This window comes from Sceloporus occidentalis, unplaced genomic scaffold (assembly GCF_023333645.1).
Source record: "Sceloporus occidentalis isolate IW3139 unplaced genomic scaffold, rSceOcc1.0.p SCAF_322, whole genome shotgun sequence".
NCBI classification, from domain to species: domain Eukaryota; kingdom Metazoa; phylum Chordata; class Lepidosauria; order Squamata; family Phrynosomatidae; genus Sceloporus; species Sceloporus occidentalis.
Genome location: NW_028317302.1, coordinates 352,089 through 375,873, shown reverse-complemented (window position 1 = coordinate 375,873; position 23,785 = coordinate 352,089). Strand labels below are relative to the sequence as shown.

Sequence of the window (23,785 nt, the reverse complement as noted above, 5' to 3'; positions counted from 1 at the left end):
CAGTATATATGGAAGGAGCATTATATGGGCAGGCGTGATGCCTACGCTGCTTCATCCAGAGCAAGCGATAATCTGCAGCCACAGGTACGCTGCTTCATCCAGAGCAAGCGATGCCCTGCAGACACAGGTACGCTGCTTCATCCAGAGCGAGCGATGCCCTGCAGACACAGGTACGCTGCTTCATCCAAAGCGAGCGATGCCCTGCAGACACAGGTAAGCTGCTTCATCCAGAGCGAGCGATGCTCTGCAGACACAGGTACGCTGCTTCATCCAGAGCGAGCGATGCCCAGCAGACACACGTACGCTGCTTCATCAGAGCAAGCGATGCCCTGCAGACACAGGTACGCTGCTTCATCAGAGCAAGCGATGCCCTGCAGACACAGGTACGCTGCTTCATCCAGAGCGAGCGATGCTCTGCAGACACAGGTACGCTGCTTCATCCAGAGCGAGCGATGCCCTGCAGACACAGGTACGCTGCTTCATCCAGAGCGAGCGATGCCCTGCAGACACAGGTACGCTGCTTCTTCAGAGCAAGCGATGCCCTGCAGACACAGGTACGCTGCTTCATCCAGAGCAAGCGATGCCCTGCAGACACAGGTACGCTGCTTCATCCAGAGCAAGCGATGCCCTGCAGACACAGGTACGCTGCTTCATCCAGAGCGAGCGATGCCCTGCAGACACAGGTACGCTGCTTCATCCAGAGCGAGCGATGCTCTGCAGACACCAGCACTTACCGAGCTGCAGAGACCACGATCCTCTGAAAACCAGCGCTGCCCAAAAAAATTCTTCCTTAAACTCATTAAAATAAAAAATTTCGGTCACAAAAAAAACAAAACAAAAAAAAAATGCTGGAACCAAAATAAAAACAAGCACGGCTTCTGTATGATGCGCTCCTGCGGTGGCAGGACGGCTGGTGGTGGCCCCACCAGGCAAGGCAGTCGATAAAGCACCAGAGAGAGAGCAGCGGCGGCACCGAGCCGAAGAGTCTTCCCTCCTGTGTAACAATACGAACTCTCGGGGCCGGCGCAGACATTTCACACGCTTATCACCGCTTAGTGAATCTCCCCCCCGAGTAGGAGGAGACTTCTGGAATTTTCAGCCACGCGTCACATGTACGTGTGTCGCGTGTATATGTAAATTTCACGTTAAGGCAGCGTGTGAGAGCGTGGGGTCTGTGCACATGCGCGAGTATCTCTCTTGGCTATAAAGACGTCCTCAGCTTCTAGAAGGCACTTGGTGGCTGTTAATGGCAAAGAGCTGAGCGTCGCACCTCGCTCGGCCGCTGCAGGGAATACGAAGCTGTGATCGGGAAAAAATGCTGCTATGGTCATGTGATTGCGTGGCACGTCACGTGATCGCGTGGCACGTGCGCGGAAACGGGTTACTTCTCCTGCATCTTCTCCAGGATAGGAGCAATCATGTCAAACTTGGGTCTCTTGGCCGGGTCCTCATTCATGCAGAGCTTCATCAGCTTGCAGATATGGGGGGAGATACCGGGGGGGATGGTGGGACGGAGACCTTCGAGGGACACCTAGAACGCATTACAACGTCACCACCAGGAAACCAAGCAGCCCTGAATCTGTGTACATTAATACCCAACCCTGTGCGTTCCAAGAGCAACCAAAGGCAGCCCCCGAACCGGCATTCATTTACCGCAAGCCTTCGGCTCCTACTCACCTTCATGCCGATCTCCATGTTTGAGAGGTCAGCGAAAGGAACCTCGCGGGTCACCAGCTCCCAAAGCAAAACAGCAAAGCTCCACATATCGGCGGAGCGGCGGTTAATGTCCTCCGGCCGTTTCTGGAGAGCTGGAGATCGGGAAATAAGATAACATCTTAAAAAACTACGCTTTGTCTTTACAGATTCCAGCACGGTTACATTCCCTCCACTGTATTACCCTCTACCACTCCCGCTGGGAGGCTGTTCCCCCTACCTACCACTTTCCCAGCTCAGTCTCCGACCTTCTAGTGTTAGATTCTGGCCTTTGAAATAAACTTCCCTCCTGGCCTTTGCTTAATCACTTTATGCATTTAACAGTCTCTCTCTTGTCCCCCATCTCTCTCCCTCTCCCCCATTCCCTCTCTCTACCCGTCTCCCTCTCCCATTCCATCTCTACCCCCATTCCATCTCTACCCCCCCAGTCTCTCTCCCTCTCCCATTCCATCTCTACCCCCCCAGTCTCTCTCCCTCTCCCATTCCATCTCTACCCCCCCAGTCTCTCTCCCTCTCCCATTCCATCTCTACCCCCCCAGTCTCTCTCCCTCTATCTCTTCCCCATCTCTCTCCCCCTCCCATTCCGTCTCTCTCCCTCCCTTTCCAACGTACTTATTCCACCAGAAACGTCAGCCACGCGTCCTCAGTCTGACCACGTATCTTATTTATTTGTGGAAGATGGATATTTACCTTCGGGTGCCACCCACGCTGGGCAGTACATCCGGCCCGGGCACTGGAAGGAAAACTTCACGTCGGCCATGCTGATGCGGGCGGTCATATCCTCATCGATCTACAGAAGGAAGGAAAGCGAGAGGCGTGGAGGGACTGCGTCACGGCAGACAGAAGCACGGACGCGGCCCCCGGGGAAAGCCCCCCAACACTCACCATGACGCTGCGGCTGTTCAGATAATGGCGCGAGATGAGGGGCTCCAGCGTGTGAAGGAACGCCATCCCACGGGCAATGTCCAGGGCAAACTTCACGGCCTGGCACTGGTCGACCACCAGATCTGGGGGCACAGAGACAGGAAGCGGGCGTCCCGCGTTATCATCCAGGAGTCTGACGCCGCGGACACTTCCCCGAGTATCCAACGCGTCACTTACTGAGATCCCGCTCCCAGACAATACTCACTATACCCCACGATACACCGTAAGCTCACAGGACCCTCATCTCCACGGTAACGATAATATAAATAATATATAACATCAAATGTCACTCCCACTCATCACCCACAGCCACTCACTGGTCCCCTCGTGCAGGACGTTGTATAGAGATCCGTAAGGCATCCAATGGGTAATCACCACGGGCTGTGGAGCGGGAGGCGATTGGCAGGCGCCCAGCACCGGGAGAACATTGGGGTGCGAGAAAATCCTACAGGAAGTGAAGAAGACAAAATGAACGGACATTGGTGGATCGGAGCGACGGGATTGGAGGGCGAAGTACAGGCGCGGGGGAGAGCGCAGCTGGCCACCGTGTCCTCACCTGAGTTTGGGGTATTCCTCATTGAAATCGCGACTCTTCCTTGTGCTCCAATCCCGTATTCTCAGACACTTGATGATGATGTCATTCCCCTGCCAACGCCCCTTCCACAGCTGACAGCCAAGAGGATATGAGGCAATTTGTAGAGAAGGAGTGGATGAGGTAGGAAATATACCGGTCACATAGGGGGGGTGTTCAGGGGTACAGTAATATACCGGTCACATAGGGGGGTGTTCAGGGGTACAGTAATATACCGGTCACATAGGGGGTGTTCAGGGGTACAGTAATATACCGGTCACATAGGGGGGTGTAGTAATATACCGGTCACATAGGGGGGGTGTTCAGGGGTACAGTAATATACCGGTCACATAGGGGGTGTTCAGGGCTACAGTAATATACCGGTCACATAGGGGGTGTTCAGGGCTACAGTAATATACCGGTCACAGAGGGGGTGTTCAGGGGTACAGGAATATACCGGTCACATAGGGGGGTGTAGTAATATACCGGTCACATAGGGGGTGTTCAGGGGTACAGTAATATACCGGTCACATAGGGGGTGTTCAGGGGTACAGTAATATACCGGTCACATAGGGGGTGTTCAGGGGTACAGTAATATACCGGTCACATAGGGGGTGTTCAGGGCTACAGTAATATACCGGTCACATAGGGGGTGTCCAGGGGTACAGTAATATACCGGTCACATAGGGGGGTGTAGTAATATACCGGTCACATAGGGGGTGTTCAGGGGTACAGTAATATACCGGTCACATAGGGGGTGTTCAGGGGTACAGCAATATACCGGTCACATAGGGGGGTGTTCAGGGGTACAGCAATATACCGGTCACATAGGGGGGTGTAGTAATATACCGGTCACATAGGGGGTGTTCAGGGGTACAGTAATATACCGGTCACATAGGGGGTGTTCAGGGGTACAGTAATATACCAGTCACATAGGGGGTGTTCAGGGGTACAGTCATATACCGGTCACATAGGGGGTGTTCAGGGGTACAGTAATATACCGGTCACATAGGTGGTGTTCAGGGGTACAGTCATATACCGGTCACATAGGGGGTAGCCTCTTACCTCTCCGGAGTGGTTGTCGTTAAGCTTGTGAATCCGCGTTAACTGAGTGTAGTCGATGCCGGCCTGTTTGTTCAGCGTACCGTTCCCTGTGAGGAGGAAGAGGAGGGATGAGAGAGGAGAGAGGACCCTTGCTACCGCCTCACCTCCTAATAGATTGTAAGCTCCTAGAAGCAGGGCCCTCTCTACTGCTCTGCCTCAACGTGTGTTACTCTTATTGTGACAGCGCTATGGAATCTGCTGGCGCTATACAAAGAAATGTCATGCGGGCTCTCCGGGGTATTCATTAACGGGGCAGAAGGAAGCTGATGAAGGGCCGACCCCAGTGAGGATCAGCTGAGTAGATCTCAGTAACCCTTAACCCTTTCCTCCCCCACTGTCTCGGGGTAGGACGCAGTGACGCTGCTGAATGTGACCGAGGAGGTTGGGGCAGATGGGGTGGGAGAGGTCCTCACGTGGCCGAGTGCGAGTTGTCCCCTTCCAGAAGGTGTCTTTATAGGGGACTCTGTTCATGTTCTGACCCGACTTCTCCGCACGATCTGATGGAAGAAAACGATCAACACAATGGGTTACTCAGCGCCAACCCCCCCCCCCCCCCAAACATACAGCCGTTAACGGATCACCACCGTGCCCGGCGTCAGCGCAATACACACACAATATACCGCGGTCACGACAGCCGGCGTCAGCGCAATACACACACAATATACCGCGGTCACGACAGCCGGCGTCAGCGCAATACACACACAATATACCGCGGTCACGACAGCCGGCGTCAGCGCAATACACACACAATATACCGCGGTCACGACAGCCGGCGTCAGCGCAATACACACACAATATACCGCGGTCACGACAGCCGGCGTCAGCGCAATACACACACAATATACCGCGGTCACGACAGCCGGCGTCAGCGCAATACACACACAATATACCGCGGTCACGACAGCCGGCGTCAGCGCAATACACACACAATATACCGCGGTCACGACAGCCGGCGTCAGCGCAATACACACACAATATACCGCGGTCACGACAGCCGGCGTCAGCGCAATACACACACAATATACCGCGGTCACGACAGCCGGCGTCAGCGCAATACACACACAATATACCGCGGTCACGACAGCCGGCGTCAGCGCAATACACACAATATACCGCGGTGCACACTGAGTGATCTGCCACACCGGGCCACGTAGCTCAAAGGTGCTCAACCCAGTAAAGGAGTCACGAACCTCTCAGAATCTCCCGCAGGTGGTTTTTACTTTTGTCGAGCGGGGTCTCGCCGTACTTATTACAGATGTACACCAGGGCAGAGTTATTCACCAGATCCTAAGGAAACATGGAAATTGTTAGCTCACTGGCCAAGAGGGTCAATAAGACATTCAGCGGTTTGTAGGGGGGATTTCTGGAAGGCAGGAGAGTGGTGGGGGTAGGAGAGAGAGATGGGAAGAGGCGAAGCGGGAGGGCAGTGGGGGTAGGAGAGAGAAATGGGAAGAGGCGAAGCGGGAGGGCGGTGGGGGTAGGAGAGAGATGGGAAGAGGCGATGGGGGTAGGTGATGGGGGTAGGGAAGAGGCGAGGCGGGGGTAAGGAAGAGGCGAGGCGGGAGGGCGGCGGGGGTAAGGAAGAGGCGAGGCGGGAGCGCAATGGGGGTAAGGAAGAGGCGAGGCGGGAGCGCAATGGGGGTAAGGAAGAGGCGAGGCGGGAGCGCAATGGGGGTAAGGAAGAGGCGAGGCGGGAGGGCGGCCGGGGTAAGGAAGAGGCGAGGCGGGGGTAAGGAAGAGGCGAGGCGGGAGGGCGGCGGGGGTAAGGAAGAGGCGAGGCGGGAGGGCGGCGGGTTCATGAGACGTCCTGGAAGTGGAGGAGCGGGAGAGACGAATCAGAAGGTCGCAACAGGAAGGGGGAGCGATCACCTCGGCCACGTCGTCGTGCCCCCAGAAGCAGGCGTAGTGCAGAGGGGAGTTCCCGTGCTCGTTCACCGCGTTCACATCCGCCTTGTACTGAATCAGCTGTAAGAGAGGAACAGGACACAAAGCGTGAGCTAAAGTAACGACGATGCCGCGTTACCCTGTGCGGCGGCTCAGCGTGATGTGAGGAGTCGCCGTGGCTCGTTACGCCCCGCTTACCTTCTGCACGATGTCTCTGTGGCCGTGGCTCGCAGCGAGGTGGAGAGGGGTGTCATCTCCGCGGTTCATTACATTGATCCGGGCCCCTCGCATTATTAACATGTCGACGACGTTACTGCGGCCTTCGCGACACGCCCAGTGCAAGGGACTGAACCCGTGGTCATCGCTGACACAAACCAGGAGAGAAGAGAACGGAGTGAGGAGGGCAGAGAGGGGGCAGAAAGAGCAGACCGTGGCAGGTCAGACAGGAGGAGTATCTGTGTCAGGGTAGAGGGGAGGAAGCGGGATATCCACGGCAGGATGGAGAGAGGTATCTGTGGAGGGCAGATAGATGGAAGAGGGGTATCCACGGCGGGATGGATGGGGCATCTGTGGCAGGGTAGAGAGGAGGAAGTAGGGTACCCGCAGGAGGAAGTAGGGTACCCACAGTGGGATGGAGAGAGGTATCTGTGGCAGGGTAGAGGGGAGGAAGCGGGGTACCCACGGCGGGATGGAGAGGAGTGTGGCAGGGCCAGGTTAACTGGAGTTTCATCCCCGGACCTCCTGTCCCGATCGGGGTGTCTGGGGGCGATTTGCACAAAGTGTTTTGTTGGGTGAGGGTGTTTTTGGGGTCTGTGTTGGGGATTGGTGTGCGGTTTAGCCGGGTCATGGAGCGTCTGTGTCCGGTTCAGTATCCCGTGACCCGGTAATATATTATATTATAATATTATATTGTGTTTATTGTGTAACCGGCCCAGAGACTGAATGTGGCTGCAGCTCTGGCCTTCAAAGAGACAATCAGGTAACCCGGCTGGGGCTCTTAATCAGCCAGCACAGCCCTGTCTGCCCCGCCGGCCCCCGCACTACAGGGGGGATAACACAGCTGGGGGAACCCATTGTATCCCTTATCCCCGTACCGGATCCATTCCCTGTGTCCTCCCCAAGCTGATGGTGTGACGGAACCCTCCATCCCTATTGACGATGGGCCCTGGGTTTTTAGAGACTTCTGTGTCCCCCCAGCAGTATCATCTCATCACTGGCTGAGGGGATTATCTCCGGCAGGGAGTGACCGCCATTTTTTCTGTTTAATATCAGACCCCCCACCCCATGGTGCATTATTATGTTGCCCCCCCCCACTTCCCACCACTACAGACATTTACCCCGGCCATCCCTGGAACTGGTTTGGGCCGGTAATAGTGGAGGCTGGGACCCCTATTGTATTGCTAATCCCGTTACTGCCCCTGCTGTCTCTGGGAGGCAGATTAAGGGGGCGGTTTGTACCCCAATATCTTGTTTTATGTTAATGTGTGTTGTGCTGGATATATCCAGCCCTGTGTGTGTGTGTGTGTGTATATATATATACCGTATTGGCTCGAATATAGGCCGCACTTTTTCCCCCCCACTTTAAGTCTTTAAAGTGGGGGTGCGGCCTATATTCGGGGTCTAGCGCCCGACGCCGGGACATGCAGCCTACTCTCCACGGGGGGGGGGGGGGGGGGGGGGTAGGGGGGTGCCGGCACGGGAGGTTGTCTAAGCGCATCGTGCGGACGGTGACCGGCTGCGGAGGTTGTTTACCCGCATCACCGTAGCCGGTGACCGTCCGCACGATGCGCTTTACCTCTGCCCCCAAGACTTACCAGAGGAGACTCCCGGGTGTCATCTACGCAATACGCGTATACAACTTCCGGTGCCGGCACATCCGCTGAGTGCTGGCACCGGAAGTTGTATACGCGTATTGCCCCCCGCCGGCCCCGCAAGACACCCGGGAGTCTCCTCTGGTAAGTCGGGGGGGGGGCAGAGTGGCAGCATATCTCGGGGGGGGGGGGGAAGCACAGTGGCAGCATATCTCGGGGGGGGGACAGTGGCAGCATATCTCGGGGGGGGGGGGAGACAGAGTGGCAGCATGTTTTTTTGGTGCTTTTTTTAAAGAAAAAAACTTTTTCTTTAAAAAAAGCACCAAACTTTTAGGGTGCGGCCTATATACGGGGGCGGCCTATATCCGAGCCAATACAGTATATATATATATATATATAATGTGTGTGTGTATATATATATATATATATATATATATATATATATATATGTTTTGCTGGTATGTTTTGAGGTAGTCGCTCGGACTAGCCAGATCCGTATGAGGGACTGACCGGTGATTCCTCAGCCCTCCAGCAGGGGTCCCCAGCCGTGGGTATGGTGACCCTGTAACAAGGAGTATCTGCGGAGGGCAGATAGATGGAAGAGAAGTATCCACAAGGGCATGGAGAGGGGCATCTGTGGAGGGTAGAGAGGTCTGCCAGAAGCCACCAGCGCAAACTCACCCTTGGTTCAAGTCGTTCTCCGTGTTATCCAGCCACAGGCGGACGGCCACCGCGTTGCCCTCGCGGCACTGCGTGAAGATATCGTCCATGGTGCGCTGGGTGACAGTCCAGGGTATCTACACACGGAAAACACACATGAAATGGGCGACCTCTGTGACACGTAACATGGAAACGCAGGAAAATACGTGATATCCAAACATATACCCAGAGGCCATACACGATTTTATATATATAATATATATATATATATATATATATATATATATATATATATATATATATATATATATATATATATTCACGGCGTATACCCAGAGGCCATGCGCGATATATATATTCACGGCGTATACCCACAGGCCATGCACGATATATATTCACGGCGTATACCCAGAGGCCATATGCGATATATATATTCACGCGTATACCCAGAGGCCATACGCGATATATATTTTCACGGCGTATACCCAGAGGCCATGCGCGATATATATATTCACGGCGTATACCCAGAGGCCATGCGCGATATATATATTCACGGCGTATACCCAGAGGCCATACGCGATATATATATTCATGGCGTATACCCAGAGGCCATACGCTATATATATATATATATATTCACGGCGTATACCCAGAGGCCATACACGATATGTATATTCACGGCGTATACCCAGAGGCCATGAGCGATATATATATATTCAAGGCGTATACCCAGAGGCCATATGCGATATATATATATTCACAGCGTATACCCACAGGCCATGCGCGATATATATATATTCAAGGCGTATACCCACAGGCCATGCGCGATATATATATATATTCACGGCGTATACCCAGAGGCCATACGCGACATATATATACACGGCGTATACCCAGAGGCCATACGCGATATATATATATTCACAGCGTATACCCAGAGGCCATACGCGATATATATATTCACGGCGTATACCCAGAGGCCATGCGCGATATATATATATTCACGGCGTATACCCACAGACCATGCGCGATATATATATATTCACGGCGTATACCCACAGGCCATACGCGACATATATATACACAGCGTATACCCAGAGGCCATACGCGATATATATATTCACGGCGTATACCCAGAGGCCATGCGCGATATATATATTCACGGCGTATACCCAGAGGCCATGCGCGATATTATATTCACGGCGTATATCCAGAGGCCATAAGTATATGTGGGCTGTACAGGAGCCCATACCGTATATAACACTCATTGTATCTTGTATAGTAGACGCGGCCCATATATAACACACAGCACATGCTATATAGTAGCCCAGCCCATATATAAGACAGTGTATGATGTACAAGAGCCCAGACCGTATATATATATATATATATATATATATATATAAACACACAGTGTATGATGTAGAGCCTAGCCTGTATATATAACACACACAGCACATGCTGTATAGGAGCCCAGCCTGTATAGAACGCACAGTGCATGATGCCTAGGAGCCCAGCCTGTATATGTAACACACAGTGCATGATGCCTAGGAGCCGAACCCATATATAACACACAGTGTATGATGTATAGGAGCCCAGCCCAGATATAACACACAGTGTACGATGCCTAGGAGCCCAGCCTGTATATAACACACAGTGCATGATGTCTAGGAGCCCAGCCTGTATATAACACACAGTGCATGATGTCTAGGAGCCCAGCCTGTATATAACACACAGTGCATGATGCCTAGGAGCTGAACCCATATATAACACACAGTGTATGATGTATAGGAGCCCAGCCCAGATATAACACACAGTGTACGATGCCTAGGAGCCCAGCCTGTATATAACACACAGTGTATGATGCCTAGGAGCCCAGCCCATATATAACACACAGTGTACGATGCCTAGGAGCCCAGCCTGTATATAACACACAGTACATGATGCCTAGGAGCCGAACCCATATATAACACACAGTGTATAATGTATAGGAGCCCAGCCCATATATAACACACAGTGTACGATGCCTAGGAGCCCAGCCCGTATATAACACACAGTGCATGATGCCTAGGAGCCCAGCCCAGATATAACACACAGTGTATGATGCCTAGGAGCCCAGCCCATATATAACACACAGTGTATGATGCCTAGGAGCCCAGCCCGTATATAACACACAGTGTATGATGCCTAGGAGCCCAGCCTGTATATAACACACACTATCTAGGAGCCCAGCCCATATATAACACACAGTGTAGGATGTATATGAGCCCAACCGGTACACAACACAAAGCGCCCACTGTATATCGTAAGCATCTCCTGTATAAGGAATATTCTATAAGGGACAGACCGTATATTGATAACAGACAGTTACAGTTATATACACACCTCAACGCGCGCTCCCGCCGGCCCGTTACGTGCTCGCCCACACACACGTCACATTCCGAAGCTGGGTGGAGGCCGGTATCTCTTAGCCAACGGGATGGGAGTATACATAGCGTTCCCAGTCCGCCAGCCAATGGGAAGAGCAGAGTCTCCGTATCGCGGGTGCGGTTAGGATGAATGAGCGGGTGTGTCTGCCGTCCATACAGACCAATCGAAACAAAGAGTACTCATTAAGCTCCACCCCCACACAGAATGCGCTCAGTGACCATATATAGGGAGGTGGTGAGAGACTGGACGATACCATCTAGCACTCCAGAGGGAAATACACGGGGAAGGTACCATTATCTATCTGCTCTAGCGTGCGTCCCAGGATCCTGCCCGCCCACCAGTAGGGGGCGCGCGCCCTGTGTGTGGGCTGTCTGTCCGCCCGCTTCTCCCTCTCTATGGTCTAGACACGTGGGCTGCAGGAGAGAGCGGAGGCACGGTGAGGAGAACGCAGCACGACAACACAACACAACTACAGTACACACACACACAGCACAAGCAACACAACTACAGGCTACAGTACACAGCAACAGCATACACCTTACAGTACACAACACCACACACAGCACAAGCAACACAACTACAGTACACAGCAACAGCATACACCTTATAGTACACAACACCACACACACAGCAACAGCATACACCTTACAGTACACCACACATACATACAGCACAAGCAACACAACTACAGGCTACAGTACACAACATTAACAAAACACCACAACAGTAACAGAGTACACTTTACGGTACACAACTACAGTACACGCTACAGTACACTGGTGTAGTCTGTTGCTGTGTACTGTTGCGTGTAATCAGTAGTTGTGGTGTTGCTGTGTACTGTAGCGTGTAATCTGTAGTTGTGGTGTTTTGTTGCTGTTGTGTACTGTACACAACACAACTACATACGTCGCACTCAGTCCCATGTAAAGGCATTTAGGAATTGCCCCCTAATTATAAATACCCCGATACAGATACAGCATCTGTGCCCCACGCTGTATATCCTCTGACCAGTGGATACCAGCACCTGGACCCCGTGCCCTGTCTGCACTACTCTCACGTTATATATAAGAATGATTAAAAGGTTTTGTACCGTGTTAGCCGTGTAGTTTCATGTTTGTTTCTGGTTCATGGTCTGGCTGTGGGAATTTAACCGTTCGTGGGACGCTTGGCCCGTTTCCCCCACGTACGTCAGATGATTTGCACGGAAAGCAGCCATTGATTTTATATCTAAGGAAATGTTTCCAGCGGAAGGACTTTTCCGGTTCGCAGATAACGGGCAGAGCTGAGGAATTTTCCCCAAAAGAATAACGAGCGGAATTTCGTTTTTATAGGTAGAGGCGGAGGAGAGAGCGCGGGCCGGCGGAGGAGAGAGCGCGGTCGCGATGTTTGACGTCAGCGACTGGAATGACGGTTCGGAGGCTCAGTCTTTGCCGGATTCAATCGGAGATCAGACAAAACACACCGCGGCAGCAAAACAGACGGTGAGAAACAGGCGGGGAGGCCACTCCCCCGGTTGGGGTGGAGAGGGCGGCGGGCTTGGGGCCCCTGCTGGGGGTAAGTCACGCAGTGGGCAGGCCACTCCCCCGGTTGGGGTGGAGAGGGCGGCAGGGCTGGGGCCCCCGCTGGGGGTAAATCGTGAAGCGGGGGGGGGGCTCCCCCGGTTGGTGTGGAGAGGGCGGCGGGGTTGGGAGCCCTGCTTGGGGGTAAATCATGCGGCGGGGAGGCCGCTCCCCAGGTTGGTGTGGAGAGGGTGGCGGGGTTGGGGCCCCGTGATTTACTCTCCGTTGGTTCTCAGACAGTGACGAGTAGGAAGAAACGTCTAAAGAGAACTCAGCAGCTTCTGGAGATCCTGCGCACGTTGGAGACGCCCAGTAACCGCGAAACCATCCATCAGCTGGAACCACAAACCCCCCCTGGGGCAGAAATCAAGGGCACAAAGAAAGAGCCAGGTGAGGGCTGTTAAACAGGGGCCGCGTCACGCGGGGCTCTACCACGTCAGATAAACTGTAGGGTCACGCGGAGATCTACCACGTCAGATAAACTGTAGGGTCACGCGGAGATCTACCACGTCAGATAAACTGTAGGGTCACGCGGGGATCTACCACGTCAGATAAACTGTAGGGTCACGCGGGGATCTACCACGTCAGATAAACTGTAGGGTCACGCGGGGATCTACCACGTCAGATAAACTGTAGGGTCACGCGGAGATCTACCACGTCAGATAAACTGTAGGGTCACGCGGAGATCTACCACGTCAGATAAACTGTAGGGTCACGCGGGGATCTACCACGTCAGATAAACTGTAGGGTCACGCGGGGATCTACCACGTCAGATAAACTGTAGGGTCACGCGGGGATCTACCACGTCAGATAAACTGTAGGGTCATGCGGGGATCTACCACGTCAGATAAACTGTAGGGTCACGCGGGGATCTACCACGTCAGATAAACTGTAGGGTCATGCGGGGATCTACCACGTCAGATAAACTGTAGGGTCACGCGGGGATCTAGCGAGCTGCCGGCGTCTCACAGGTCTGTTCTTCAGTTAGAAAAAGAGAGTCGGACTTCCCATATTTCTTTTCCTCTCCCGGATCGGACGATGAGGCCTCCGGCCTGTGACTTTCTCTTCTAATCTGTGACTTTTCCCTTGTAGACCCCGTCGTCTCACACGGCACAGAAAGCGAGGACTCGGGAGTCCCTGCATCAGACGCGGCGTCGCGGCTCAGCCGCAAGCAATGGAGGAACAAGAGAAAAAACAAGAGAAGAAGTAAAAACAAGTTCAAGGCCGCACCAGGAGCTGGGCCGGCAGGAGAGCAACATGGCACAGATCAGGAGTCAGGGGCCCCTGCCGGAGCTGGCGGGCAGGGAGGAACTCGGGAGCCGAGGGCCCCTGCTGGAGCTGGCGAGCAGGGAGGAACTCGGGAGCCGGGAGCCCCTGCTGGAGCTGGCGGGCAGGGAAGGACTCTGGAGCCGAGGGCCCCTGCTGGAGCTGGCGGGCAGGGAGGAACTCGGGAGCCGAGGGCCGGTAAGACGAGTGACGGTCTGGATGCAGGGACTCCAAACCAAACTGGAAAAAAGAGGAAGCGTTCGGCGCAGAAGGAACCCGTTACTGCGGAAACCGACGAGGCGTCTGAGAAACAGAGAGAAGGCAGGAATCGCGTTACAGGGGATGATGGAGCCTATAAAGGCCATGCGAAAATCCCTGCTGCACCGCACAGAGCTCCAGCGGTCACCGCCCTGGAGAAGCAGAGGATGCAGAAGCTGAGGAAGATCATGCAGGAATGTAAGAGAAGCAAAGCGGAGAACGGCGCTCCCTCCGTCACAGCCGGGGAGGAAAAAGAGGAAGCCGAGGCTAGTCCCAGCAAGGAAGAACTTCCCGCGGATCGCTCTGCCGCTCTGCGCGCTCGCATGGAGCAGCGTCTCTCCTCGGCTCGCTTCCGCTACATCAACCAGCAGCTGTACACGTCCGACAGCCAGGAAGCGCGCCGGCTGTTCCGGGGAGACGCCGAGGCCTTCTCTGTCTATCACAGCGGCTTCTCGCAGCAGGTGCAGCGCTGGCCAGTGAACCCCGTCACCGAGATCATCAAGTACATCAAGAACAGGTGTGTGACCGGTGCTCCGCGCCATCGTAATACACAGCGCTGTACGCTGGCCAAATGGTGGGACGTCCCAGAACAATCTAGACTTAAAAGGATGAGGGCCCTGTCCAAAGGAGCTTACGATCTAGCAGGGGGGGGGGTATTACACACAAGGTGTGTAATGTGATATATGACCGGGCGTAGGGAGCGAGGGGTAAGAGGGCTCGGGACACCCGAGTGGGAAAGGTGAGGTGGCCGGAGGGTAGTTGTCCGGTGGGTCTTTAGGGACTTTTTCTGAGGACTGGGGAAGAGATTTATGAGCCGGGCAGGGAATCTCTAGGATGAATCTGGGATTGTATTTCAGGGCAGCGATCTGTGGCCCTGGGGTGACAGGGGCCCCTGCAGTAGACCCCACGTGGCCCCTGCACAATGTGTTGTGACCGATGTGTTAAAAGATTCTGGGAACAGCACAGTCCAACAAGCCTATCCGCTGGAACTGTGGCCCCTGTTATTTCCCCCCTGTGTTGATTTAGTGGCCGTTTTGGGCTCCTTTATTCCTCCTCACCCAGCCTGTTTGATGAGGAAGCCGCATCGTTTTGCCTGCGACCCTCGTGTTGTATTTGGGGGTCTGGCGGTGTCACGATACCTCACTTTATAATGTAAATGCTGACCGGTCCTTCGCTTGGGTTCCACCGGCGCAGGACTCGGCCCTCGTGTCTTCTGCGGTCTCCGGGGCCCGTTTGCTCACTGATCGGATGTCTTTCTCTCTCAGGCCCCCCTCGCTCGTGGTGGCAGACTTCGGATGCGGCGACGCTCTGCTGGCTCGCAGCGTGCGGAATGAAGTTCATTCCTTCGATCTGGTGGCCATGAATGAACGCGTCACCGTGTGCGACATCTCCGAGGTAGGCTCCGTGCCGCTCCGAGGTACGCGCCGCTCAGAGGCCTCCGGCCATTAACTCTTCCTCCGCCTTTCCGTTAGGACGGGGCGGTTTCTAGCGCAGCCCTTGTTCTTAGAGTGCAGGATCTCCTCGGACGAGTGTGGCTTGGCTTCGGGGTTAAAGGGACAGCCTGGTGCTTTATTTATTTTTTTGTGATGAATTTTATCGCGCGGGGGATTGTTGGTCATCAGAATCTCGTTTATCTCGTATTCCTGGAATGATTTATAACGAGGGGTTATCACGTCGTCCCCTCTTCATACAGGATCATCCGCAGATCCTCGCCCAATCAGCAGCCATTTATCGGCAGGCCGGGCTTTCTTGTCCGTTTCGTGCTGCTGAGGGCGTGCAGAGCAGACCCCTGCGGTAGAGACGCGGGACGGCGTCTGCGCGCGATGACCGCTAAATGTCCGCTGCGCCGGAGGAGACTCGAGGGCATCCTGAGAAACCGAGTGTCCATCTTCTCTCTGATGGGCCGAGCGCCCCCTCAGCCTTAAGAAGGCCAGGGAGACAAACGCTGACTTTCTTGACTGTCTCTCTTCTCTCTAGGTCCCTCTTGCGGATGAGACTGTTGATGTTGCTGTGTTCTGTTTGTCTCTCATGGGAACCAATTTTGTTGAATTTTTACAAGAAGCAAATCGAGTCTTGAAAATGGGGTATGTGCCTGTAATTCTGAGTGTGTTGGATAAATGGAACAGCCTCCCAGCAGAAGTGGTAGAGGGTAATACAGTGAGGGTATTAAACATGCATGGGATAGACATACGGCTCCTGAATCTGACGAGACCAACGACCGATTAAGGTTTGAGTCTTTACAGACTAGACAGGGGCCGGATGGGGGCCGATCTGCCGGCAGGTTCTGTATTTTCATGAAACAGTGATAACCCTCACCTCTCCCTTCATAGCACCCCCTCCTCTCTTCCTTGTCCAGCCCACCCAAGGTACTCTCCCTCACCTTTCACTCTTCCTTTCACTCAGGGGAGTGCTGCTGGTGGCTGAAGTGAGCAGTCGCTTTGATGATGTCAGACACTTTCTCAACGGGATGTCTCAGCTGGGGTTCAAGAACGTGGAGAAGGTAATGTTTGTGGCGCGCAAACCCTTTCACATTCCTCACTTGGTAGGAAGTCAGTGAGTGTATTGGGGGCTGTTTGGGGTATAAAGGGTATTATAGTAACGGTGTATATAGGGCAGCCTGGAGAATTGTCAGCGTTGGGGGGACAAGAGCTTGGTGGAGGGATTGGGTAACGATATGGGGGCAGAATGTAGGGCTATAGAAGGGGAGATGATTTGTCTGGAGGGTTGTGTGTGGGGGCCCCTGGGCCCGCTTAGTGTCTTGGTGGTCCCCCCATATATAATGAGTTGGGTGTCTATTCACGTTTGTTTTTTGTCTTCAGAGCACGGAGAGCAGTCACTTCTTCATGTTTGAGTTTGTTAAGAATGGTTCCCCGCGGGGCGGCGCCGGACATCCAGGATTCTCGTTAAAACCTTGTCTGTACAAAAAGCGATGAGCGGCACTCGGCAAATCTACGAGCCTGCGCAGAACCCCAAGAGACAATCCGGGTTATTTTGCTGTCCTGGGCACTGAGACCCCCAGAGCCCAACGCCATAGCGTGGGCAATGACCTCGGTCTGGACTCTCAAATAAATGTTTTAACGATCCGCCACCTGCAGGAATTTGTTTCCGCCTCCCCCCATTCACTCGCCTCACACTCCTGATACCAGCACCAGAGACACACAGAGGAGTCCCGTATTTTATTGAGAAATCATTCTTTGTACAGAAGAGCCGTGTCCGTGGGCTATTGTCACAGGAGGCTGACCGCACAGACCTTGTGCAGACTCCACGCGGTAGGGGTAGTACGGGTGGGAAGGGACAGGAAGGCCAGAGCCTTTGTTCTTGGTTGAGCAGGACCGTCGGATGGGTCGTTTGCATAGAGGGGACACAGGTACTGGGCCGAGGAGGATGCTGTAGAGTCTTGCGCAGCAGAGACGTGCACCACAGGCAGTGCGCAGAGTTTTGACGAGAATGTGTCCTGCAGGAGCCCCCGTCGCGTGTCCCATAACGCGTGCTTCAAATGTACACCGACCAGCGTCGCCCCCTCGCTGCCCGCAGCGGGCTGCTTCCTGTGTGATACCTGCAAAAAATAAAATAAACTCTGAGATAGATAGGGAGGTGGGGACGGCTAACGTCACCGGTACATCCTGATTCCAGCCTCGTACGCCTGGCAGTTCTTGTTACAGGGGGTGATACTCGTTACGCGTGAATAATGTGGCTCTGTACCTTTAGGCGCAGGGTGTAGAGCTCGAGCGAGGCCTGTTCTTCCTCGGCTCGTTCCCGCAGGAGGCTCTGGAAAAGTCTTGTCGGCTGCTGGAAGACACTCAGGTTGTAGGATATGTGGGGCGGGGAAGGGGCAGACAAGTAGCTGAATAGGAGATTCAAACGGATGTGGAGCCTGCGGATCCAGTCCCGAAGGTGATGTGAATCTGAGGGGTACACGTCCCATTCCTTGGGCACGAGGTCCCCAGACACGGCTTCTCGCACCTTCTGACATGTCCGGCAGCGGCAGGCAGATGCAGCAAGCGTCAGTTCCTGCACAGCCCTTCCCAGCAACTGGCCAAGGAATTCCCATTCTTCAAAGAGAAACCTCAACACGAGATGCCCCTTCCTCCTCCTCGTCAGTGACTCCTTTATATCCTGGTCACTGTCCAAATTCTTCCTCTCATTGCAATTGAACCCCTTTCTCTCTGGATTCACCCTGTGGCCGTCCTGCTCTATATCCTGCTCCACTTCTTCCCTCTGTGGCTCTAGATCCCAAACCTTCTGGTCTATGTCCTGCTCCACCTCTTCCCTCTGTGGCTCTAGATCCTGAACCTTCTGGTCTATGTGCTGCTCCACCTCTTCCCTCTGTGGCTCTAGATCCTGAACCTTCTGGTCTATGTCCTGCTCCACTTCTTCCCTCTGTGGCTCTAGATCCCCAACCTTCTGGCCTATGTCCTGCTCCACTTCTTCCCTCTGTGGCTCTAGATCCCCAACCTTCTGGCCTATGTCCTGCTCCACTTCTTCCCTCTGTGGTTCTAGACTGTGAGCCTTCCGCTCTATGTCCTGCTTTGCTGCCTCTGTCTGTGACTCTAGAACGTGATCTTCCTCGGCGACACACAGAGTATCCAGGTCTCTCTTTTTGGCCACATATAGAGACTGGATGTCGCTCAGCAGCTCCAGATACTGTTGAATCAAGAGCTGCTGAGGAGGTCTAGGACTCTGGCTGCCTGTTCCCTCAGGGGGTTCCTGTGGTCCTGGCGTGCGAGAACTCACACTCTCGCGGTGGGATGAAGTTTTCCGTGTCCACACATCTTGGGTGATGAGGAGATTTGACAGAGCTTGGTGTCCATTTGCCAATGCAGTACTTTGCAGACCCTCACTCAACCCAAGACTTGATGGTTCCCGCAGGGAGGAGACATTTTGTATCGACCTCCAGAAACGACACATCCAGGACCCTGTAAAACATGACATTTCACGTAAATGCGTCACAAACAACGCTCCGTTAGAAGAACTTGCTCCGTTTTATCGTGACCTGGGATGGTGCGATGTTCCCAGCTGCGATTGTGGCAATCTAAATGTCTAAGTAAGGAGGGGTTTGTGGCAGCAGATCCCTGGTGGGGATCTCCCTGGTGTTTGTATCCATAGTGGGGGTCTCCCTGGCGGGTGTATCCCTAGTGGAGGTCTCCCTGGTGGGTGTATCCTTAGTGGGGGTCTAATATCTGCACCGTCCTCTCGGCTGACTTCCCAGTGACCGAAATCGTTGGGGAAATAAAGCGTTCTGCAAACGGAGGTCCCTCGGCGCACAGCACAGGATTATACATATACAGGTGCAGGGGCTCAGCCTGGGGCAATAACTTAAAGTGATACCTGAGCTGAGATGCGTCTGGAAGACAGAGAGAAGGTTCGCGATCCCCCGGCTGGTGAGACGATTGTCGCATAGACAGAGCCGGGCCAGTTCCGTGACACACTCTGCGTCGCCCTCATCGACCACGTGACCTCCATAAATAACAGCTCCTGAGAGACATCCCTCTCGATTAACTGAGGACCGCTTACCCCCCTGCTGGGTCCCCACACATTGCCCCCCCATATTCTGCTGAGTTCTCACACATTGCCCCCCCATATTCTGCTGGGTCCTCACACATTGCCCCCCCATTCTGCTGGGTCCTCACACATTGCCCCCCCCATTCTGCAGGGTTCTCACACATTGCCCCCCCACTCTGCTGGGTTCTCACACATTGCCCCCCCACACACTCTGCTGGGTTCTCACACATTGCCCCCCCACACACTCTGCTGGGTTCTCACACATTGCCCCCCCCACTCTGCTGGGTTCTCACACATTGCCCCCCCCATTCTGCAGGGTTCTCACACATTGCCCCCCCCCCACTCTGCTGGGTTCTTACACCCCGCTCCACACGTACCTGTAAGGAAATGCAGAGCTTCCTCCCAGTCGGTGCAGAGCGATCTCAGTCTCTTCAGAACACGTAGAGCGAGGCTCAGCTCTTCCTGGCCCCTGTTAAAATGCTCCTCATTACAGACACTCTGTAGCGGCGGGGGATGAGGGTGAGTGGGCGATGTTACCTGTGACACACGTGACCCGGGGGACACGCAATGTGATCTAGAACACTACTACTCCGGCAGCGCACACAGAGGAACAACAGAGGAGCTGGAAGCTCTGTGCCACAATATGGACATGGGGCCACTAGATGAGCCACGGGGCCACTGCTGCCTCTGTGTACATGGGCCAGCCTGTGTGAGTGTGCGCCAGCCTGTGTGAGTGTGCCCTAGCTTTTGTACGTGTCTAGATGTGAGAAAGGGCAGTAGATACATGGAGTAGAATTGCAGTGCAAGTGGTAGAGGCAGACACAGTAAAAGAGTTCAAGAAAGCTGGGCATGCGCATGAAGCTCTCCCAAAGAATGAAAATGGCACTCAAACGGAGCAGGCAAGATGGCCAGCGGGCTTCTTTCTTCCCTCACTAGCCATGTTTATGGATACTAACCAGGAGCAGGTCTCGGCCTGCGCGGAGGGGCTGTATTCCTGCCTGCGCCGCAGGATGCTGTGCAGGATCACAAGCTGCAGAGCCTCCCGGCCTAGGGGTTCCTCTTCCAGAAGCTCAGCTGAATCCTTGCAGCTCTGCAGCAGGACAGAGCGGAGGTCGGTGGGGACGGTGCAGAGTACAGGCCAACACGCTAACCTCACGCATGCTGTAGGAGAAACAGGCAGTGCTGTGCGTGAGTGTACTCGGTGCTGTGCTTCTGTGCATTACGGGTTAATTGGAAGAGGACTGGCAAGGGTGGTTGTCCCCTGGACAGAGGTGCCTGCGGTGTGTCCCGTGGTGTAGCAGTGATGAGCACCGCCTTTGGCCTGACCCGAGGTGGAGCACCGGCCACCTCAGGACTTACCTTTGTGGCTGACATCATTTATACGGCGTACTGAAATATGACATCATATCCCATCGCTCTGCATGGCAAGGATGCCCAGCGCTAGGTAATATTGCTGTGGAGGCTCTGCTGGGCAAACACAGACCTCTAGCATGCAACTGGGCTGGTAACAAGGGAGACCTCCCCAAGCGGGCCACGGGGGGCCAGATCCTCAGCCATTTCAGGTAGACGGCTCACCTGGAAGGGACCCGGCCGCCTCTTCCTGGATTACAACCCAGAGGCGGAAATCAGGATTCTGCGTCATCACGTCTGCAAAAATAAAGACGAGGAACAGCGTGAAGCTCGTGAATTCTACTTACTGCTAACTCATCTTGTCGAACGTCTGCAGGACCAGTGGGCTTTACCACGGTGCCCCCCGGAGGCCGGAGACGAAAGACAGAAAACCCTAACTGCCCCTTCCCGTATGTAAACCTATAGAATTAAAAAAATGGAAGAAAAAAAAAAAAAAACACCCCTAAAAATGGCTCGCTGAGGTGCCCATTGGCTGGTTGGGGATATCTTCCGATCTCCCCTGAATGACCAGCACAAGGCCATCGATGGAGGTCTGTCAACCACAGCTCCCACATGGCCACCTTGTGATATGACGTCATAACCCGACATTCTGCTTCTGAATGGCCGCTAGTCTCACGTATGACCACGCTCCCAACCGAGGTATCCCACTTTGGGCACCCAAAGTCTTGGAGGTATGGAAATCCTGGAGAACTGGGGACTTTTTTTTGTAGTTCTTGCCCTCCCGATCTGACCCAGGACATGACCCACTCATCCTGCATTGACCACAGGCCACGAGGGAAAGAGAACATATGATCTTCTCGTTACATCATTATTCAAAGCCATGTAGAACGTGAAGGATATTATACAAGGTGGGCAAGGAGTTGTGAAGCAGGGTCACAAAGTCAAAGAGATGGGGCAGGAAGCTAGAGGAGGGGCAGGAAGCTAGAGGAGGGGCAGGAAGCTAGAGGAGGGGCAGGACGTGGTGTAAGGTGAGAGACGGGGAGGGCAATCATTATATATATTACTACTACACAGCGCAGAACGTTATCTACATGCAGGTAACATACAGGAGAGACAGGACTCAGGAGAGATTAGCATGTTCTTCTCTCACCGGCTCTCAGCATGTCTGTAAGCGCGTGGGTCAGACTGAGGTCCCACTCCCGTGAATCTCCGCCATACACCAGAAGCCAGTGTCCTTCTCTCTGACATGCGGAGATCGTGGCTCTTGTGTTGAATTCGGGGGGTGGGTGAGCCCACCAGATGATCTTCACCTGAAAGAGATGGTCTGTCAGCCACGAAGCACGGAGTGATGGGTAACCCTGCTCAGTGGGCCGTCTTACCTACCTCTTTGCCTCTTTTCTTGGCTAGCTGCCATATTTGAGACAACGGGTGGAAATGAGGTCCAGGTAATCCCACTCGTGGGAGTAGATACACAATAGGTGTCCGTGGATCGGTCAGGCTGAGGAGATCTGCCTGCTCTTCCCAGCAATCACCAGACGTAGATCCCAGGATGCATGAACTCAGGTGAGTGAGCACCAGCGCCAGCTTCTCAGGACATAGGATGCGCCACAGGATGGCTGTCTGGACCAAATTAAGGTGGGCAAAGTGGAGGCAGCGTGCTGGGCCGATTACAGTGGAATTAAGGCGAAAATACTCTTGCCACTGGCTGGCCTGTACACTCAATGAGGAACGGATGCCCCGGAACGGAGGCAGATTCTCCAAGTGCCCCAGCTCTTCCCAGGCCTTGTCTTCCACCCACGAGGGTCTCTGGATGCAGGAGGACATCGGTCCTTTAACCGAAGTGTGTGCCAGTCCCAGGAAGGCGAGCCACTCCACGGCTTGAGGCTGCCCTACCGCTAGAAGGACCTTCAGGACCTGCCTGTGCTCCGGGGTCAGAGTTGGGAGCATGCGGGTGAGAACCCCCTGAGTCACCAGCGTTTCGGTTTTAACACCTTCTTTGGCAGCTTGAATTGCCTCCTTACTGTTCAGAACATTTTGGGCCCAGCGCAGGACCAGCTCTGCGGGGAAGCGATAACACAAAGAGAGCCGGGAAACCTCCTGCAGCCTCGAACACAACCTACGGACGGAACCAGCCGCTGAAACATACGGGCCGAGACCTTCATCGAGCTGCCTCTGCAAGGACTCCAAATCCTCCAGCCTCCTCTGCAAAGTGCGCTGGGTCTCCACGCCTTCGGACATCTGCCGGAGGAAGTCTGTATTCTGAAGCAGAGGGCACGGGCTGCAGGCAGAGATACTGAGTAACGAGTCCTGATGAGGAGAGAAGGGGGTATCAGAATCCAAAAGAGCGACAATCACATGGGGCAGGGCCATTTCGAGGAAGTGAGCCCTTTGCTACTGCCCCCATTGGACACTCCTGGACTCCATGTCACTACAGCCTGGTATTCACTATCCCCTCGCTTCTTTCCCTATCCCCCATTATCTTTTTATTGTCTCGCTGACTCCTGCCCAGTCCCCTCTCCTTGTCCCTCTCGCCTCTCTCCCCCTCCCCGCACCTCCGCCTGCCGTAGTTCCTCCTGTATCCGCAGGGAGTTTAGGCGGAGAGCGGTCCTCTTCTCCTGCAGCCGCGGCTCCTCAAACAGCAGGACCTCCCTGAGCACCTCCTCTTCCAGTCCTGAGGGACTCAGACTCATGTCGATGACGTTCACGTCCTTGATGAGGTCAGAGCCCAGTTCTGGGAAGCCAGATGTTAGATG

General features: G+C 54.2%; 3 protein-coding genes across 4 annotated transcripts in view; 1 reads left to right on the top strand and 2 right to left on the bottom strand.

Moving 5' to 3' along the window:
- Positions 1-1,381: 1,381 nt before the first annotated feature.
- Positions 1,382-8,777, bottom strand: LOC149274591 (scaffold protein ILK-like). 2 transcript variants are annotated; one of them, XM_089505311.1, is made up of 12 exons: positions 8,689-8,777; positions 6,395-6,560; positions 6,154-6,277; positions 5,503-5,601; positions 4,726-4,809; positions 4,274-4,359; positions 3,194-3,303; positions 2,955-3,082; positions 2,599-2,720; positions 2,404-2,503; positions 1,678-1,808; positions 1,382-1,531 (listed from the first exon to the last, which is right to left on the bottom strand). In XM_089505311.1, the coding sequence occupies exons 1-12, from the start codon at positions 8,775-8,777 to the stop codon at positions 1,382-1,384; spliced, it is 1,389 nt and encodes a 462-aa protein (XP_089361437.1). The 2 variants fall into 2 exon arrangements, with proteins under 2 accessions (XP_089361437.1, XP_089361438.1); XM_089505312.1 differs by having other exon boundaries at positions 5,503-5,599; positions 6,182-6,277.
- Positions 8,778-12,479: 3,702 nt separating this feature from the next.
- Positions 12,480-17,113, top strand: RRP8 (ribosomal RNA processing 8). The gene is made up of 8 exons (XM_089505298.1): positions 12,480-12,578; positions 12,893-13,046; positions 13,749-13,879; positions 14,384-14,697; positions 15,446-15,575; positions 16,158-16,264; positions 16,584-16,680; positions 17,000-17,113. The coding sequence occupies exons 1-8, from the start codon at positions 12,480-12,482 to the stop codon at positions 17,111-17,113; spliced, it is 1,146 nt and encodes a 381-aa protein (XP_089361424.1).
- Positions 17,114-17,406: 293 nt separating this feature from the next.
- LOC149274589 (dynein heavy chain domain-containing protein 1-like) overlaps positions 17,407-23,785 on the bottom strand; it is a 29,585-nt gene continuing 23,206 nt past the window's right edge. Inside the window, exons 24-31 of the mRNA XM_089505297.1 lie at positions 23,585-23,763; positions 22,416-23,339; positions 22,183-22,342; positions 21,258-21,329; positions 20,635-20,843; positions 20,060-20,219; positions 17,883-19,096; positions 17,407-17,736 (exon numbers count right to left, since the gene is read on the bottom strand). Of these exons, the coding sequence (XP_089361423.1) occupies positions 17,407-17,736; positions 17,883-19,096; positions 20,060-20,219; positions 20,635-20,843; positions 21,258-21,329; positions 22,183-22,342; positions 22,416-23,339; positions 23,585-23,763 (3,248 nt within the window). The remainder of the gene's footprint in view (positions 17,737-17,882; positions 19,097-20,059; positions 20,220-20,634; positions 20,844-21,257; positions 21,330-22,182; positions 22,343-22,415; positions 23,340-23,584; positions 23,764-23,785) is intronic.

Bases quoted from the DNA above. Each gene is read 5' to 3' on its own strand.
- LOC149274591 (XM_089505311.1), bottom strand. From the start codon at position 8,777: ATGGACGATATCTTCACGCAGTGCCGCGAGGGCAACGCGGTGGCCGTC. The intron at 6,561-8,688 runs GTGAGTTTGCGC...GGTTTGTGTCAG, and splicing joins GAGAACGACTTGAACCAAGG to CGATGACCACGGGTTCAGTC. The intron at 5,602-6,153 runs TTCTGATTCGTC...CCATGTTTCCTT, and splicing joins TCCCCCTTCCTGTTGCGACC to AGGATCTGGTGAATAACTCT.
- RRP8 (XM_089505298.1), top strand. From the start codon at position 12,480: ATGTTTGACGTCAGCGACTGGAATGACGGTTCGGAGGCTCAGTCTTTG. The intron at 13,047-13,748 runs GTGAGGGCTGTT...TTTCCCTTGTAG, and splicing joins GGGCACAAAGAAAGAGCCAG to ACCCCGTCGTCTCACACGGC. The intron at 16,265-16,583 runs GTATGTGCCTGT...CCTTTCACTCAG, and splicing joins AATCGAGTCTTGAAAATGGG to GGGAGTGCTGCTGGTGGCTG.